This window comes from Bombus vancouverensis, chromosome 2, assembly GCF_051014615.1.
Source record: "Bombus vancouverensis nearcticus chromosome 2, iyBomVanc1_principal, whole genome shotgun sequence".
In the NCBI taxonomy this organism is placed as follows: domain Eukaryota; kingdom Metazoa; phylum Arthropoda; class Insecta; order Hymenoptera; family Apidae; genus Bombus; species Bombus vancouverensis.
In genome coordinates, this window is record NC_134912.1 from 18,962,119 (window position 1) to 18,983,139 (window position 21,021).

The following is a 21,021-nucleotide window of genomic DNA, read 5'->3' on the forward strand; positions in this document are numbered from 1 at the left end:
GCCGCGAAAAAACAAAAGAAATGTGAAACCTACGAAATGAAAATTGAATTTTTATTACATACCGTATAGAAAAGTGTATAGTATTACCAGGGTAAAATTTTATGTTCTCGCTGAAACACCTATTCGTTTCAGCACGTATAAAAGTAATATTATAATATTATACGCACAATACGAATCGACGATATTGATTGTTAATTTTCTCTGCAAATTACATTCTATACGATTTTATCGAAAAAATATTACAGTTTTATTATATTATCGATAATGCTATACCATTGAAAGAACATCATAATTTTAGAAAAATGGAAAACTCGTTTCTCTCCTGGGACTTTTTAAATTTAGGTAATTGGTTCGCGGTGAATATTCAACAAGTAATTCTTTCAAATACGTACGGAGTTTAAGCAATGTTTTAACGTTATTAACTCAACGTAATTTGATTTGCATGTCGTGTACATTTTTTACATTTTTAACAATTAAGAGAGAGAACTACTTTCTTAACAACTAGTATGGACTACTTTTTATAAAGACAGTTACATTTATAATACACTGCTCAGAGCAATTAGAAGATCGTTCTCCGCGTCACTTTGATTGTTATATTCACCTTGAGGACATAAAACGTTTGAAATTACGTATAATTTTATAACACATTATATGATAACACAGAATATGTATAACGTTTTACGAGGGACACGATGGATTTTTCGAAGAAACTTGAAGATTCATCAGTCAAGAACTCGTTCATTAGAGATCATTACAATTGACGGATAATTAGTTGAAAAAGTACGATGGACCAAGTGGTATGAATGCCGAGTTCGAGCAATCGGTCAGAATAGATTAAAGGGAAATTACCGGCTGGCTGATCTTTCTACGGAAGAAAAGTTTCATTCGATCGACACAATAGTTCCATTATCCGACAGTTCACTAACGCATTTTCGCTGATTTAACCCATTTACATCGGAAAACGCGGTCAGTTGCCCAACACGAAGTGTCCTATGTAGTGGTAAATGTGCATTAGTTTCCATACATTCACGAATCCATCAAAGATTACATTTCCAGCTGTGGATGATAATGGATTTCTTATCAAATTTACATATAGCAATTTGAAGATATTCCGAAATAGTTGTTTCAAATAAGTTTTTATGTCTTTGTTTTAATACTTTTTAATATAATATGGTTAGCTGAGGATTATATCCATGTAATTCTGTTCACTGTTATTCTTCAGAAAATATTATTTAGAGTTTATTATTATAAGACGTTTCAAATTATTATACATAATAAGATTATTACTTAATTCATTATAAAATAAAAGGGACTTGTAAGAATTTAAATACCTGACTAAATTCAAATTCTTATGATCTTGATTTATACTACTATAATTTTCAGTTCACTATATAAAGGTATATATACATGTTAGTCCTTTTAGTGTTCACTGAAATAAGAAAATGTAATCGAAAAAGACACTAATCGTTTATGATTTGGACTAGGATATGTATGTTTTACGTATAATTTTATTTCTCTTATCACTCTTTCATTAATTCTCTGAACAATATCTTGTTTCTTTTGTTTGGTTCCAATTACATTTGTATTTAATACAACAAATAAATCACTGTTTTTATTTTTTTTTTTTGGCTTTGATGGTGAAATTCCTACGATAAAAATCTTATTAAACATAGATATTATTCTCTGTGGAATGTTCAATAATTGAGTTATATGTTTTTGTTTGAGATCGAAAACAATATTAGCAGTAATATTGTTGTATATATTGGAAAAGTTAACCAGCGAAATATTTACGATATTGCTGTGAATTCTTGTCTCTCTGTGGCTCTTCACGTAGTCGAATTATAACGTGAAACATCCTACTGTGCAGTCCAGAAAGAAATAAAAATCTCCGGATTTACACGAATTTTTCATTGTTGTAATTTAATATTTCATTCGGTGACTTTATTGGTATACCAAGTTCTTTTCAATACAATCCAATTCAATCATAAAGCTGCAATAATATTTCTCATATTCTGTCGATGGGAAACGTTGCATAGAAACTGGAAAAATATACTGGAAAATAATCAAGAGTAGTTTATCTTGCAAACTTCTCATGTAATTACTTTCTAGGTTCATTTACATTGCTGTAGCGAACTGAGCAATTTCAACATTCAGTTTTATGCAGAATCAGCAGCTAAAGGATGGTTAAAATGAAAAGGAGCTACGCTAAAAACCCACATCATCGTGTGTGTGTGCGCTATTTTTCATTGATAAAGATAAAGTCGGTAAGGGATGTTATATAAATATGCCAATGCGAGACTTTATTTGGAAAATATTCTGAATATTTTGCATCGGTAAAATTAAAAAATCCGGCTCCAGATGGGCTGTGAGACTTTGATAATAACAGAGTCAAAAAATCATAAAGTCCAATGAGATCTTGGGATTTCAGCGATCCCAGGACCGACAGAACTTTGACATTATGCGCAACGTGTATCTTACAACCTTGGCAATTTCAGAATCAAAGAGACTTTCGCGTCATCTGATTTTTAGGGTCTTGGTGATTTGAAGATTTATGCGAGACTCGCTGTTAGGTGAATCTAGTAATAATGGTGAATCTGGCAGTGATAATAATTTCGTTAGTTTTATGGCCAAGACAAGTCCAAATGGAACAAATGACTATCGTCAAATTTTTTGTTAATCGATGTTCTCATAACTGATTGTTCTATCAATCAGCGTTCTGATAATTGTGGTTTTATTGTATTATATTATAAATAAGGTGTATCCTACCATTTTTGATCGTAGTATCTTTTCAAATATTGCTGTAATGCCGGAAAAATGGACTCGACTACCGTTTTCAGTTTTCATTTTATTTACACGCGTCATGTTCAGGATTATCAATGAAATTTAATGTAACCGTTACATCGTGTGATAGGGGATATTCGTTTCCTTCACTCGCAATATTTTTGCTACGTACATGAAATGTCGATATCTAATACGATACGTAGATACATAAATATCAGTGAGGAAAATCGAGTCCAGTATTTTATGAAAACATTGCGTTTCGAACGGGTATCGATACTTGCAACTAACAGAATAACGACGCGACCCGACGTCGGGACTCTATTTTCATAAAGTACACTGCGCTCCTATCTCGCTTTGCACCTATCTTTCGTTTCCATTTTTCAAACGCAGCAGCGAATCTCGTAAACAAAGGAAAATCTCCTTTTTCATGTCGCATCGTGTCCTGCGTTTACGATTTTGACCTTTTTATAATTATCATCGAATATTTGTATCGCTCACTTTGTCAGAACTGATACATTTAAAACAGTGAAAGTAAATTCCGCACCAACTTTGTTCACGGTTATGAAATTTTATAGATATTCGATGTTTAAAACAAAATTCGAAAAAATTAATATTAATCTCCTGTCAATAAATATATTTTTCCACAGTTTTTAGGCAAATCATGTTGTTTGTGTGCAAGTCTAACTTTTTTTTATCAATCTCATAGTTCGATAGATTCGAAGACAAACATATATATAACATAAACATATATAAACAAACAAATATATCTCTGCTACATTATAAACACATTATAAACAGCTCGTCAAATCAGATATTTCATGCCTCTTTCAATAAGAATAAAAATTCTTATCGAAGAAATTCGAGAGTAAAATTTCGTTTGATTAAATAAGATTATTCTCGGTATCTGTAATATAACAACAATAGAAGAAAAATTATCGAAGAAATAGCAAATACTTGCCCATCGAGTGAACATTGCTTTGTCGTCGATAAGGCCACGATTAGCTGCGCTTCTATCACTTGTACACTTCGACAGAGAACTAGTTATACCACCATGACCCAATAATTAATTGTCGCACAGCAATGCACCGAGCTCAATTAGAACTCGTACTAGTTATACAGCAAGTAAATTACAACTTTTGACATGACCACGTAACGTTCGTTGCACGAGTTGATAATTTGTTCGCGGCTAGTTATTATTGTGTAATTTACCGGATTTCCGGCGCGACTACCTTCTATAACAGGTGGCGGGTAATTTTTGAACAGAATAGGAGTCGCGATCAATAACGAAGCAGATTTTAGTAATTCTAATCCTAATTTCGTCTAAGAAAAAAGAAGAATCACAACACAGTTCTTTGAAATTTGTCACTTCCTCTTTCGTATGATTTTATCTCTAGATTTTGCAATTAGTTATGACTTATGGACCAATTAACACCCGCTGTATCGAAAGAAGTACACTCGATACATAGCATCGCAATAATTCCAAAGTTCAAATGAAACTTGATGATTTAATGACGTAGAATCTTTGTAAGTAAATTCGTGGATTTTAAGATCGATAGTTTTATAAAGAAAGTAACGTTTGATAAAACAGCAATGTTTCCTTTTCAAACATTGGAAGATAGTAAAATATACCGAAAGATATTTTAATTTTCAAGATTCTGAAACTTGAAATTTCTTTTTAATTATCCAATTTATTTATGTCGTAACTATAGTCTCAGAGATTATTATACATCAATATCCTTCGAATTAAAGTAAAAGCTTAAAGAAATATTTCTCTCCCGCCATTATCTAAGTAATTCGCCGAACTTTGTAAATATACACTGCAAACTTGGCAACGACATGAACTAATTTCAAGTCGCTCTGAGGCACGCGTTAAACCGGTGGTAAACGTGGGCCGCGAAATCCGGTAGCACGAGTCAGGCGAAAAATCAATTTCGCGGACAACACGAGGCGTCGCCTGGCAAGTGGAAAAGAGAAAAATGACAAAAGTCGATCTGAACCGTTCGGAGATTGATGGATTTCATCCTGGTGGTCGCGAGAGTGGCGGCGGAGAATGCGACAAAAGCTTCTCATTGGATATTTGCATCGGCTGTCAGAGATGTGGCGATGCTTTTCCTGCGCTCCCGTCGAAAACCAAACAAAAAGGAGAGAAAAAAGGATTAACGTAAAAGGGGAAAATGGAAAGGGTGAAGGGGTGAGAGCGTGAGAAAGTTCCGTTGTTCTAGGAAACAAAAGAACTCTCCGCCGTCCTGAAGATTATGATTCATGCGAAATTGATGAACCGCGAACGACTACGCGCGCGTGTATATTTAACTCGCGCGCAGGGTGCCAGATATTACGCGAGCGTTAGGGTCGTTCAGGCGAACCTTTGTTTCATTCATGAACTTTCCAATTTTTCGGACGAAAACCGCAGATGGAAAATGTACGGAAAGTTTGTTCGTTTATGGAATTGTTTTACGTTGAATATGGATTTGGCTGCAGGGACTAAAATTGTTTTCCGTATCGTGCTATAGGTTTTCATATAGGTATGTCGGGTCGTTTTGGGAAGGCTGTAGTTCTCCGTTGTTTCTGTAAATGTTTCGTTTTTGTTTGTTTGTATATCTGTGAAAGTAGACATATGAATAGAATAATACGAGGGAATACATTTTCAGCATTTTATTGGCACAAATAAGAACAAAGCTTGAGAGTGAATTTAATAAACAGATAGTTTAGTGAAAATTTATTTACTATAGGAATTTGATGTTGGATATTTGTCTATATAAGTTAGAGTTGCCCAATGGTAAAAGACAAGAACTCTGATATTAAAAATCATTTGGTATTTAACTACTTGTATATCTCGGTACCTCTAAACAGGATTTACAAACGCGGAAACTAATTCGACTTTATCTTTACTTTTTCTCCATTTGACACTTCTCCATCGTCTTCAAACAAACATTCTTCTCTTTCAAATTCTTACACAAATATAAGCTAATTAACAGTTTTATGCTTTTAATCGTACAGCTCTCGGTCAGGTGATGCTCTATGTGGACGGCATGAATGGAGTGATGGAACACGGTCAGACGGTTCAGTGGTTATACACGTTAATAGCCAGCCGCTTCCGATTAGTGGTGAAGACTGCACTGAAGCTGTTGCTGGTATTCGTCGAATATGTGGAGACGAACAGTCTGCTGCTGGTCAGGGCCGTTAGATCGGTCGATACATCCAGGGGTATGATACCCTGGACGAACGTGATGAAGCTGCTGAAGGATTACGACGCCGCCGACACGGAATTACTGATCTACGCGACGACGTTGGTCAACAAGTGTTTGAACGGTATACCGGACCAGGACACTTATTACGATCAGGTGGACTGTTTGGAGGAGCAGGGGATCGAGGGCATCATCCAGAGGTACATGTCGAAGCAAGGCACCGATCTTGATCTACTCAGACAATTCCAGATCTACGAGGCTGTGCTGCATCACGAGGACGGGAACGATAGGGGCTCGCCTATTCGTCAGCTGGACGATAACATCAGGTATCGATTTGAGGCCTTCGATCGCTTCGTTTGCCCTTCTCCCTTCAGCAACTTTGTTGATTTTGGTATGTAACGTGTTCTGGATAATACAGGTAGAGAAATTTCGTGTGGTCTAAGTTGCAAGTTCCGGAGGATTACGTGCAGATAGAATCTTCGAAAGACCGAGTATGACAGTCTTAAGTGATCTTACTCGCTCATGTAATATATAGAACATAGTTTTTGAAGATAAAACGATCATGTTTCCAAAATATAACGGAATATCAATCTGTACGAGTAAAAGCAGTTGAACTCGCAGTATATGTAGTGGTAGAACTCTCGGACTATTCAGACAAAATCGCATTCGCGGGCATGTGTTTGGATTAGTGCCTAATCATCGTTTTACCGCAATAAATTTCAAGTTCCGTTTTATCCGAGCACGCTAACAAGTTGACCTTTATGACTCTCATAATTCTCGCATTAGCTCGCTCTTCTAGTTCTCGTTTATTAATTCAATAACCGTACATCTACCTATTAAAGAAAAGGATAGATTTGAATCATTTATTTTAAAATTGTAATATTCTTAAGTCAATGCGTGTCATCTATCGTTCCTCTTAACGTATGAACGATCACGTTGTTATACCGAAATCCCTTGTTCCTATACGTGATAATAAATGACTCTTCTAAATGATCGATTGGTCATCGCGAGGTGGATGAAGCAAATTGAGAGCAAGGTATCCATCATTGTAGGTCGCGTTCGTGTGAAGAAGTCAGTTGTTCCAAAGTATCCCCTAAACTAGAATACAATCACTAGATATATCGCATGTCCATAGTTGATTGAATGTTCAAACGCAGATAGGTATATTGCTTTGAATTCTCCAGTGAGTAAAAATTGCTTCATTTTACTCTATAGACTGTGCAGTCTGAATAATATTTTCAATTTTCACTCGTAGTGGAAAACGAGTGGCAAATATATTGTATTTAATGTTTTGTCCATTATCGTATAAATGAAAAATCATGATATGTAAATACAATAAATAAATTAAATTTTCAAGAATATCCTTTGTCGATTCTGAATGGTATTTAATATCATTATTTTGTACCTGGAAAATGGTATTTCATATACAAAGTATTTTATGTCTCGATTTTAGTGTTTTAAAAAATTTGTTTTTCTATAAAATGGCGTTACCTTAAAGCTTCGAAATCCAAATATATTGTTCTGCTCAAATAACGTCATGACCAAAGAAGCTATTTCGACGACAAAATCACAAAGTTGGAAAAAGATTAACAAATTATGCAGTTTTTCTGGCTAGATTATATCCCAATATATATGCCACTTAAATTCGAAGAGCGACTGGTAAATTTTCATTTTTCGCTTGGCATAACACCATGTAAATTGGCGAGTTACGACGATCAATATATTCCAAGTGGATTACGCAAATATCGCGACTCGTATCGCCAATCAAGTAGTACGAATCAATGACTAGGCAATGTAAACGTCAAAATAGAAACTCGCTCAAGATCCATCGTATAATATTTCAAATTCACGACAGAACATCGAAACATGAAAATCGTGAACATAATAATTCACTCTGAGACACTTTTCTCTCGCAGGAAAACGCTACGAAACCGGAAGTCCCTGGTGGATTCTCACGAACGGCGAAAATCCCGGCGACACTCGACGGGCACGTCTCCATTGTCGATGTCCTTGAACGCGCGCCTAAGTCCGCGGCTCAACCACTCCTTGGGTATAAGCTCACTGAACAACACGCTAAACTCAAGTTTGCCCGACGACGACGACGAGTCGAGCAGTTCTCAGAGTTCGCAGGGTCATCTCGGCGAAGTTCAATTGAATGGCAGCTACAAGGAGAACAAAGGTGAGACACCTTTTTTCGTATTATTTTACGTTGACTTTCCTAGATCGGTGCTGACCATCGATAAGATATCTCACTTCGTCTTTATCTCTGTTTTCATGATAATATTCTATAGCACTGACATTTCACGCGTCCTTTGTCTTTACGTATGTCTATCCTGCTATCATATTTTTATCACGTGTATCATATACGCTACATATTTTTTATTTTATATTCCATTCAGTAACATACGTATACTATATTTGAGTACTTAACTGCACTTGCTGTCTGTACGTGCAGTATTTGTTCTAGTTAATTCGTCGTATTTTCGTACGTTATTATCGTCTTTTTAAATCTTTCTGTTAAAAAATATTTGAAGAATAGAAAAATACAGTTGGAGGAAAATGATCCAAAGAACGTAGAATTTGTAAATGTTATCCAATGCGATACAGCGATGTCGATACTTGTACAGGCTTCTGACAGCTGCAGTAACGAGTCGAAGAGATTGCAAGTTTCTTTAATTACACGAACTAAAAGCAATCAATTATGTTTTCAAGTCGTACATATTTCAAAACATAGTACAAAATTCGCGCAAAGATCGTACAATGCTCTCAGCATTTTCTTTCAATTAAGTGTCAGTAAGATTCACTATACGTGAACAAGATACATTTTTAAAACATTTGTTTTAATCTTGTCGCTTACAGTTTTATTTATCTCTTTAAATCTTTTTTCTAAAACGTCTAAAAACAAATCAACAGCCGCGTTTGTAATTATTTCCAGAAGTCTAGCAACTAAGTTTCACATCATTAAATTGTGCAGTTCTGCACCCTGCTAAAGATTATTTTTGTAGAACCATTTAATCTTCATTTGGCTATAAGTCACGGCACAGACTATTCTTCATAATACCGACTCTACCATGTTGGGAGTCTCTCTCCTGACAACTGTAACGCATTATTACCTAAAAAATCAAAAAATTTGACAAGGGTCATTTTCGTTACGAGTCTCTCAATTGGTCAGCATCGTTCCAGTATGATTTCTCCTTCTGTCTCCCTCTCTCTCTCTCTCCCTCCTCTCTCTCTCTCTCTCTTTCTCTGTTATCCCGAATGAAACACATTTTCACTTTCGTTTGGCGTGTATACGCATACGGGTAGTCGATGTACGTCGCAAATCCGCTCGTTAACGATTCGACCGCGCGATGAATACGAACTTCGACGCCCACGAGCGGCGATTTCCGCGTTAACGGATCGTCCCTCTCTCGGGAGAGAGACCTTGCGGTTTTCAGTTCCCCCGTGCGTTTCGTTGCGGATGCAGCACGCGGCGAATGCGAACTGCACGCTAGAGACCGAGCGAAAAGCGTAGTTTCGCTCGAAGGGGGCCGTGATTGAGCACGTTTAGATCGTCGCATCGTCGCGGAAAACGACTAGTACGGATCCACGCCGATCGGGTCAAGTACGCCGCGTGAACTCGCTTCACCGGAAACGGAATGTCGATGTCGCGGCCATGAGTAATCGGCTGATTCAAACGGTTATGTTTTCACCGTTTTCATCGTTTTGTGTGCACGTTTATCGCTATTCCGAGGAAGTTGCCTTCTAACGCGTCCTATATCGATACAACGTATTTATTACATTTTTATAATTTTACTTTACCTTATTACGTTTTTATAACGTTTTATCACTTGCATTCGTTGCTGTTAGTAGAAGAAGGTTTAGCACTCTCGTTGCTACCGACGCATAAATTAAATTTTGTTAATTGTATTGCATTACAAAATTTCAATTCAATCGATGATCCAACGTTCTTGGGTTTTTCTTGTAAGTGCAAAAACAATTCCGATAAAGAAGATACTTACATTTGTATATAGCTTCTGAGGAAGGAATAAAGAAACGAGGTTAAAGAAGGTATTAGATTGCTGCGTAAGTTGTGTTTGTTAAATTTTTTTATACAGACGTGTTAAAAATTTGTACACATGCTAGAAGATATTTGGTAGAAACATTGTCTTTGTTATTTTTATTATTTTATTACTGAGAAGATATTTGCATAAAAAGACACAAATGATCGAAGCAGGAACTGTAGTAACATTATACGAAGTGAAATCGGTACAGTAAAACATTTTTATTCGGCATTCACGATTGGTGTAGGTGTTACGAGTGTTTGAACCTAATATTATTGATTTGTAAAGTTCTGTAGAGAAGATAGCAATCTTGAAGACGATACTGGAGGAGGACATCGGACAATGATTAATAGCGTTGAAATAATCTGGTGGATCGAAAAAATTCTGCCATTCGCCATTTGTAAGATTGCATCGAAGCTTGGAATTCACAGTTGAAACGTTGTGATTTATCTTCGTAAAGAATGATTTGCATCAAGACTGTCAAGAATGTATATGAGTAGGCAATATTTCCATCCGCGTTTATCTTTATTATGCTTCAACTTCGTCCACAATTTTCAAACTAAAAATTGTCACTCGTACCACTTTCTCCCTAAGCCGCTCGTATATCGCCGTTTATATAAACCACTAACGAGGAATGTTCTTCGTTATACAGAACTTATACGGCAATCGAATAAAATTGCACAGAACGGCAAAGTGAAACAGCGTTATACGAACGTTCACAAAATTCTGCGTGAAATTTTCCAACCGATTCGCCGGCAGTAACGTGCATGGAATAATCGAGGATACGATGTCGAGCGTCGCATCAACTATAGGGTCGACGAAATAATTGATACACCGCGTATTTTTGGCGCGAGCTCGAACCGCGAAGAAATGACACGCGTGACGAGCAGAATTTATCGTGACTGTCGTCGAGGGACGTTTCGATTCGTATCGCGACCGATAAATCAAAATGAAAGTTCGGCGGTAGTGTGATTCGACGCGAACGAAAACGATCGCGCGATAAGCGGTTCGGTGTCGCGTAACCACGCGCCTGGTAAATAGTAAATTATAGTTCGACGCGGAAAATGATCGGCCGCGTGTATGTATTGGCGGCGAACGGGCCAGGAAAGAAGTGATTTATTGCGGCTTTCAGTGGACGTTGGCGTGACACCGGCGTTAAGACGTCGAAGGGAACGAGCTGAGAGGCAGAGGAGCTTTATCAGGGAGCAGCAAGAGGCCACGGCGACTATGCGAGCATCCGTGGTACCCTCGGACGATCAGGAAAGTCAGTAATAGATTATTATCGTTTCACTATTACCATTAATGGGGAAGTAATGAGAATTTCGTTTAACGTGTTCGCTTTATCGGATTTTCACGGTATACGAATTTCTTGTATGGTAAAACGAATAATATTCGTACAAAGTTTACGTCTCTATACTTTTATTGAAGTTTACGGGAGAATTTTTGCTTCTCGGAGGAAATTGATTTAAATGAATGATTCGATGATTATATAACAGCTAGGTAGATACAGAATTTAGCAAAAACATGTGGAAGAGAAAATAATCTGATTGAGATTTTATGTGAATAGATATCGTAGATTTTATATCTTAGATCATCGAACTTTTACATAAACATTTAACAAACTGAAACAATTTGGTAATTTTTACGAGAGTCTGGAATTTTTAAGCTAACAGATTTTATTGGAAACTTATTATAATCTTAGGTTTTATAATGAAAGATAGGTTCCATGTCTTTCATCGTAAAAGATTAGGGAATGTTAGAAAAGCGCGAATTTGGGAGATTTCTGAACAGATGCGAGAAAGTTAAGAAAGATGTTATGAGGATAGGTCAAGGTTATAAAGCGCAGTGTATCGGCAGGAAGTAATCGATACACGCAATTTATGAGATACGCTGCTGTAATTCTGTTTTAAACGCTATATACTGACCAGTGTTATAACGATCAATTCTACACACTTATAAAACAATAAAAATATCTAGATTCAATTTTATCTAGATGCTAATTTTATTTCTATCGAAAATTTTATTTCAATTAAAATTTCATTAAATACATATTATAATTGGGATTTTGTATCAATGATTATATTTGAAGAAATGAAAGATATATTTTAATCGATTATTAATTTATTTACCTAGTTATTAATTTTATTTCAATTACAATTTTATTACATACTATGATCGAGATTCTTTATCGAGAACCTAATCTGAAGAAATAAATCACGTAGAATTTAACCGATAGTTTGAGAAATTGTTCATTTTCCGTTCAACAGAAAATGGTAGCAAGCGTTAACGAGTTATAAACGAGTCTTGGTATCGTTTTAACTCGTGAGAAACCCATGTTTTCAGTTGTGTAACTTTACCAGGCTTTTAAAGATGTTTGTGTATAGTTCTCATGGGCTGTTTGAAGTTTCTCTCGACTAGTTTCTCGGGTGGTAGTTGGAGGATCAGTTTCTGTTTGCATTTTTAAGCGATCCTCGTCAAACCTAAGCTTTCGATTCTCTCCGCGTAACTCGGTGAACATCGATTCTACAATTTTTCGAAGATTCGACTGTAGAAGCTTTCGAAACTTATGATCTCTGACTTCAAAACAAAACAACGAAGTTAGAACACTTTAGAATTGCAAAGAAATATACCTGTAAACAAGTTAATATAGTACGCGTGTTACGCCGCGCGACTCTCTGCCTGGCCCAGGTCACACACCGCGGGCCAGAAGGACACCAGAGGTCCGCTCGTCCGCACGGCGTACCCTCATTATCCTTAAGCACCGTCCATAAATCATAGATTTACTAGAAAAGGTCCTTTAAACAAAACAAACATCTGGTCCCGAGGAGTTGCTAAACACTATTGTCTACCACGGCAGGACAAGGGAAAGTTGTTTTTTTTGTCACGCACGCGGCAACTTTCCCCCCATTAATCACTTTCTCTCGAGGGCAGTTAAGACCCTTCGTTTAACCAATTAAAAACGAAGCCTATTCCCTCACTCTCCTAAATAACATCGGCTCCAACAAATCCGATGGTCCCGTGCGCTGGAGGGACCGATCCTTAGCCTTCCACCGAGACAGCATCGTCTCCAAAAGGCACTGATTTCACATCCTTCGAACGGTCAACATCCTTCGAGCGGGTATACACACCCGCAGATCAGTCACTCACTCATCTCGTACATACGCACCAGTGTAACTATCCTCGTTATAAGTTGTGGAATAAACGGTGACCTAACTTACTACTGTGTAATATTCAATCAACCACCTCTGTTATCCTACCCGAAACAGGGGAACGACTACTTCGCGGCGTCGATTCACCGAATCGTAGCGAGAATTTACGCCTCTCGCTGACGCGTTTTCCTAGCGACCGCGTCTCTCCGCGATCGGTCGTAACATTTGGTCCTTCGAGCCGGATTATCAGTGGCAGTGGATAGTTTTGTCACCCATCCGGTCGAAACATTCGATCTTTCGAGCCGGATTCAGTGACAAGTGAAAAGTGTGGACACGTAACCGGTCGAATCATTCGACCCTCAAAGCCGCATCACGCGTCAAGTGAAAAGCGCACACCAGTGACACCCACTATCATACAGTGCCACGTGAATCCAACATAACCAGCAGCGGAAGCGTTACCCCCCAGCGAGGTCAGTAACGTCAAGGATCGTCACCCTTGAAGAGGTAAAATTCGGTGGTTAAAACGCAACCACGCAACCTCCTGCCGCAACTGGACAATCTTCAACAGAAGTAAGTTATAACCATTCCACTTATCTAACAAACAATGGCAACCGGAAACGCAGAGAAAATCACCTCCTTGCATCGGGAGCGAAGCAATCTAAGCGACCAATTCCAGGCCGTATCGAAATCACTCGACGAATACGAACAGTCTGGTCAGCACTACAAGGCCACCTTAAGAACTTATCGAAAACAAGTGGACGACATTTGGAAACGGTTTAACATTGTCAACGACCAATTACTTGAGCTCGACGACTTCGCACCTGTGGACTTACTCGATGTCTATGTGGATCTGGTAGTACGATTGAGCGCTCTCATCGAACTTAATTCTTCCTCAACGGATGCCTCCAAGAGAGTAGCGAATCCAAAACCTCCGGAATGCAGCAACAAAGCTCCTAGCAGGTTCCAGAGACCACCGATCCCATCGCAAGACACGCGAAGCTCATCGCATCACACTCGCAACGTGTCACCTAAACGCGGCCCGACGACAACCACATTAGCATCGAACGTTCATGACTCTTTAACCGCAGCCCACAACCTAGATAGTAACGGGTTGAATCCCATCCAGGATAGTTACAAGGTCAACGTCGAGTCGAAACCTACTGTAAAGGCTTCGAAATCCACTGTGCTCAAACCATCCAGGGGCAGTGTTTCTTCGGGCAATACTTCTACGATGGACGTCCAACACAACGTATCGACGTCCAATCATCTCTCTTACATCACGTCATCTGCACCACCCGAGATTAGAAACATTGCATCGGACAGTCACACTTCGAGACGTAACGCGAAGACTCCTACTTCGCCACCTCAGAGATGTGCTACGCCTGCAATTGGCCCTACTCAGAATCATTGCCTCATTATTAATACCATGACTAATCACTCAAATGGTATCGGTAATTTACAGAACATTCTATCTGATCTCAACGATTCGCTGCTGAGTTCACAGAGCGCCACACCGAACAAGTCGCGTGTCACGGACTTCTCCCTGAAGTCACCCTTGGCTGCAACGACGCTACCACACTCTCCAATGGCAAAACAAGTCCAAATCACGACGCCCAACGCTTCTCCTCTATCAAGAATCATCACTAAGAGAATGCGATTCGAGCGGGTCATCGGGGGGAGTCCAGCCTCCCAATCAACCTCAAACCGCCGCACCGCGCTTGATGAATCTTCACCAAGCATCACCGACGTTCCCTTCGACGATACTTCCTGGGCCGAGGTGTTTAACGACACTTCCAGAAGCAAGATTCACGACACTTCTTGGGTCGTGAATTTCACCTGGAAATCGCTCGGCATCGGCGAGGAAGACGGCGATCCAGACTACAAAGGGGACAACGTGCCATCCAGGCAACGGGCCTTCGACCGTATATTCGAAGTCACCCTGGCGACAACGGCCTCATCCAGACTACCACAAGTCATACGGCAACGAGCATCTTGGAACGACGTGCCACGCAGCGCGTCCTACCAACGAGCCAACCCGATCACGCAGAATAAGGACAATCAGCAATCAACAAGGAGTCGGGCGGCTGCTCCAATTAACTCCACCTTTAATGAAATTTTGATCGGTACCCTCTCAACGGGGGGAGGATGTTACGCCGCGCGACTCTCTGCCTGGCCCAGGTCACACACCGCGGGCCAGAAGGACACCAGAGGTCCGCTCGTCCGCACGGCGTACCCTCATTATCCTTAAGCACCGTCCATAAATCATAGATTTACTAGAAAAGGTCCTTTAAACAAAACAAACATCTGGTCCCGAGGAGTTGCTAAACACTATTGTCTACCACGGCAGGACAAGGGAAAGTTGTTTTTTTTGTCACGCACGCGGCAACTTTCCCCCCATTAATCACTTTCTCTCGAGGGCAGTTAAGACCCTTCGTTTAACCAATTAAAAACGAAGCCTATTCCCTCACTCTCCTAAATAACATCGGCTCCAACAAATCCGATGGTCCCGTGCGCTGGAGGGACCGATCCTTAGCCTTCCACCGAGACAGCATCGTCTCCAAAAGGCACTGATTTCACATCCTTCGAACGGTCAACATCCTTCGAGCGGGTATACACACCCGCAGATCAGTCACTCACTCATCTCGTACATACGCACCAGTGTAACTATCCTCGTTATAAGTTGTGGAATAAACGGTGACCTAACTTACTACTGTGTAATATTCAATCAACCACCTCTGTTATCCTACCCGAAACAGGGGAACGACTACTTCGCGGCGTCGATTCACCGAATCGTAGCGAGAATTTACGCCTCTCGCTGACGCGTTTTCCTAGCGACCGCGTCTCTCCGCGATCGGTCGTAACAACGCGTATAGTCAAACTATTGTCTGCAATTCCAAACAAATTATCTACTGAAACGGTAATAAGCAACGTAGAGAGTAATACATTAATTAATTGGAAATAATTGAACGGCTTTTCGGTTGCTGAAGGTCCCTATGCGACGAACGGCCTGCGTTACACTAACGGCACGTCGTACGAAAGAAATGCGGACTCGCCGTCGAATAAGTTATCCAGGACAAACAGCAGGAAAGACTTGACGCCTCTGATGAATGCTGCGAACAAGCTTGACTCCGAGGAGAAGAAACCATGGTACGGCAAGAGCCCGGACGAGGGTGTCGAGTGCGACGAGGGTAATCACACCGACGAGGATGAGGATCGTCGAGTGGTTCTACAACTGAAGAGGGAAGGAACCGTCAAGGATCTCACACAAAAGCTGGCCGCTCAAAATCTTATACCGAGCAGCCCGGTCGAGGAGAAGGTTTCCAGGTAATTTCACTGTACGATACGTAGAAAAGATTAAGACTCGTTAAGGAAACACTGTTCGTACGTTTCGCTTTAAGATGGATCAGAATCCGTGATTTCTTCTTTCTCCTATCAGGAAGATAAATATCGTTTTGTTAACATTTTCCTGAATACTACAGACCCAAATCGAAATTAGGTCTATGTACATAAATTAGAATTAAAACTTTTCAAAAAGGATCTTGAATCAAAATTTCGAAGCTGATTAAAAATTAATATACGAACAGAAGGGTGAAGTATTTAATAAATTAATCCTTGCGAGTCTAGTGGAACAATACACCCAAAGATAACTTTTAGAAAGATTGCTAGATTGTTATAATCTTTCTGGTATTAACGAAATCTCTTGGTATATACGATAATAAATGGGATTATATATTCTGTTTTAAAGATTATGCTTAACCCATCTTTTCTTTCAAACTTCAGTGAACTACCATTGACGTTATTCTATTACCGTGGTCTCTTCTAAAAGAAAAACATATCTTTAAATAGCGAAACCTACAGACGTCTTAAAACATAACGTCCGCGTTCGATAAAAAAAAAGAGAACGAGTGGAACTCGATCTTCTCGACGTTTCAAGCCTCACCACCTAACGTATCCCCAGAATTCAAGCCCTTCGTCATCGCAATGTTCTTCTTCTTCACCCTCAGGATAGGAGACATGAGCGGTCTGATCTCGAAGGCGAAGGAGGGTCTGGCGAAGTCCAAGTCAAAAGCGGACGTGCTGAAGTCTCCTACCGGCGACAGCCTGCCGAAACTGCAAGAAGCGAAGAAATCCGAGAACGAGCTGCATTGGGAGGAGTTGGTTAAGAAACTGAAGCGGCCACTCGAACTCTGCGACCTCGACTTCACCGATCTGAATTCCGACGACGAAGTTGACGTTCTTGGACCTGTGAACGTGACCAACGGCGTACCACCGCCACCACCGCCCATGGTTCCGACTCCTGGTGGCGCACGGGCACCACCGCCACCGCCTCTAGGGGCGAGGCTACCGCCACCCGTACCGCAAGCGCCTCCACCGTTGTTCGGCGTGAATCTCAAGTCGCCGAGGTCACCGACCGCGGTCGACTCCAGCAACGCTCCAAAGAGTCCACTGCCGACCTTCACTAAGAAGAGTAAGAAGACGGTGAAGCTGTTCTGGAAGGAGGTTAGGGATGACCCCATCATACTGTCGAGGCTCGACAAAAACAAAATGATATGGGACGAGCTGTCGCCAGTACCTGTTGACACGCAGAAGCTCGAACACCTGTTCGAGAGCCGCGCTAAGGATCTCATCACGAAGGTGAGCAGCTCTCGTTCTTTGAGCTTCGTCGTTGCTCTTTTCTGAGAGAGCTTGTTTCCTGCGGGTACGGCTATCTATACGGGATTTTCCCTCTGGGGAGATCTTATATTTCTTCCTCGCGTCGGTGTTTCATATGTATGTAGGGTGATTCACGACAGTATTTGGACACTTGTCATAAAGAACTTTTAGGGATATAATGCGTGGTTTATACAAAACTTCTTGGAACCTTAGTAGCTGAACGTGTTTTGTATAACTCGCGTAACATGTTCATGAAAAGTTTCCAGAAGTGTTCAAATACTTTCAATACTGTGCTTCGAATATTAGAACGGCATGCGGACGTCTCGTGGGCTCTGCAGTTCTAGAAGTACGTATATGAAGATGCTACTTTCGAAATAAAAGAGGAAAATAAAAATCGAAGTGTAAGTAAGGGCACGACCGAACTGTCAGGAATTAGAAAATAAATTTAGAATAGAAAATAAATTTAGCGCTAGATGTAAGATCTTTTCGTGGCAACAATTTGTCTATGATTTAACATGGAAATGGTCAGTGTATCTTACCTGTGTATATTCTTGTTTGTTGTATGTATAGAACAATTTTGTTGGTGAATACTAAACAAAACAAAGGATTAACACAGTGTAACTATAATAACATTAGAAGGATTTTATCGAAACACGCGTTACTCTTAAATCAATTGAGCCTCTCGTTCGCTTTGAAATCTGTCAGGCCAAACATACTATATGCAAAAAAAAAGACAATACTAGTTCACAGCAAGCGGTTTCCACCAATACAAAGCGACTGGGAAAAAAAGAGAGCCTTTTCAACCTTTCAACTGAGCACTATCGAAACTGATGTGCCGAATCCCCCTTCTGCCAACAAAAAGTAATTGAATTTCCATCGAGCTTCATAACTTCGCCATTTTCAACAATACCTTCTATACGGTTTATTTTCGTTATTTCTGTCGACGAAAAGCTGCGGCATCGTCCTTCTAGTTCGCGGTTCCACAAAATTTCACCGCGCCACGCCATCAGACAGGAAATTTAATTACCGCGCGGGTATTCGATGGAAAAAGCGACACCTTTCCGACGTCCCATGAATCTTCTTGCTTTTTCGTTTCGTTCCCGCCGTTGTCCCGACGAGAGGAAGCGAACGTTGCCCGACGTCGACGATGTTAATCATTCCCCGACGCCTGATTCTTGAGGCACACGTGGTGAACGGTGAACGTTCAGCATCCGGTTCGCTTGTCTCTACCGCGAGAAGCTTTTCATCGCGCAGAAATTCCACAGGCAGCCTATGCACAATCCAAAATACACAAAGCTACGTGGTTGGTTAACCGGCTGCTTCTGCCACCGTTAAAGGGGATGAATCCTTTGAAGTAGCGAAGTCAGGGAGTTTTTGGGCTACTCGATCCTTGATTTTGATGATTTTCTCTTGGAGATTCGTTGATTTTAGGGCTCAACGAAGTCATTGCGTGTATCCGTGCGTGGTTTTCCAAAATATCTTTAACGCGTGTAAAATTGAAACAATTGTTTCTGTCAATTGAAGCTGTTTTTCTTATTTTTTACATCATTTTTTTCCAACGAAATCGGCTTATTTCTCTTATCTTAGTAATTTTTTAGTATTTACCAATTTTGATAGCTATTCACTGTTACGATATTATATCCGATCGGTATCAATACAAAATATTGGAACATTGCACCTAATTTGCATTTTATAAATTTGTATTTTGAAAAATTAAAGTCAGAATCACGGTTGAAACTAAATTTTGTCGAATCATGACCATAAGTTTAAGCTACGACCAGACACGATGTTATAAAATGATGTATTAAAAAACAACTAACTCGAGAACTATCTTTCGCAACTAAATTCTCTGCCACTCGTTTACAAGACTTTCAGCTGCACTTGCTTGAAATAGAATCTTTTATTCTCACCCGGGAATTCATTTAATTCGTGACCGTTGCTTTAATTAGCAAACATTTGCCGAAATTTTCATCCAGCCATTATCCAATCCCAAGAAACTTTCTCTCCGTTCCCCATACGCCAGTAATTATTGTCTCGTTAACCTCTAGTCGAGAATTCTTCTTTTATTTTCTTCCTTTTTTTCAAACAGTTTCTTTCGAGATATTTTTGAATAAAGAGCACCTACTAACCACGGAGCCAACCGTTAAATACAGTGGAGGAACGTTTCGGTCGGAATAGAGCGCTGCGAATTGCATTAAATACACAGTTCTTCTTCGTTTTTTCTCGACCTCTTTCGTACGTGTCTCGGCGATAACGGAAGGAATTAAAGGCTTGGTGAACTTCGTTCGGCTTCTCTTTTTTCGTCTTCCTTTAGGCGTTAAAATCACAGGGCACCGTTCAAACCGTGGCGTTTAGACGTTTGAACGCGTTCACGGACCACGTGCTTTAAAGAGAATTTTAAAGGATCAAGAATAGTTAGTTATTGCGTGGAGAAACGTACGATGTATTTGATTCAACTGTGCTACTTAAATGTAATTAGAAAATCTCGTCGTTTGTGGATGAATCGAGTATCTTTATGGTATTCAATTTATACAACACATATAATTAACATGTTTAACTATTTCAACTATCTTTCGTTGTTACTTCAGTAAAAGAGACGTGTGATCGAGGAAAATCATCTTCTTATTACGCTTTAAACCCGTTGTTTGTTATAATATGCTTGTATGTTCTAAGATAGAGATTTTAAATACTCGGATACACGTGTCATTTTTAAAAGAAGGTAAACAAAAATTTCATTTATGAAAATGAAGCACATTTCTACAGTAGCATTTAATAACGCCAGTTCTTTGAAGTTTCTCTCTTTATTCGTTGACAATAAACTCATAAATTTTGCTATAAGAAGAAAGCACTTGTTAAACGTTACAATTTAGCACAAACGAAACTGCTGCAACAGAATATAACAATCTGCCTTTTGCACAAAGATATTTACGCGTGTCTCCAGGTTCCATTCATTAGAAGTGTATCATTTAGCTTTTTTCTTCATATATTTTGTATATCCATATGTGACATCTCACGATATAAATATCTGTCTTTTATTTATGCTCGTAGAATATAGCGACAGAGTTTAATCGGAGAAAACTAGGACAATGTCTATAACATTGCATTCTATTTTCATTTCATTCATCATAACATAATGTAGTAGGCACATCTTTGCATCTTTAGCACCATGTCGATCCCACCGAAGATAGTTACACTCTCTACCAGCATTTA

General features: G+C 39.5%; 1 protein-coding gene across 4 annotated transcripts in view; it reads left to right on the forward strand.

The window, feature by feature from the left end:
* The window catches only part of Fhos (Formin homology 2 domain containing), a 245,288-nt gene that overhangs the window by 185,814 nt on the left and 38,453 nt on the right, over positions 1–21,021 (forward strand). For 2 of the 4 annotated variants that reach the window (XM_076627885.1, XM_076627884.1), the window contains 5 exons: positions 5,779–6,292; positions 7,883–8,145; positions 11,142–11,273; positions 16,146–16,482; positions 17,163–17,794. In XM_076627885.1, the coding sequence (XP_076484000.1) occupies positions 5,779–6,292; positions 7,883–8,145; positions 11,142–11,273; positions 16,146–16,482; positions 17,163–17,794 (1,878 nt within the window). The remainder of the gene's footprint in view (positions 1–5,778; positions 6,293–7,882; positions 8,146–11,141; positions 11,274–16,145; positions 16,483–17,162; positions 17,795–21,021) is intronic. The other 2 variants (XM_076627887.1, XM_076627886.1) reach the window with 1 other exon arrangement.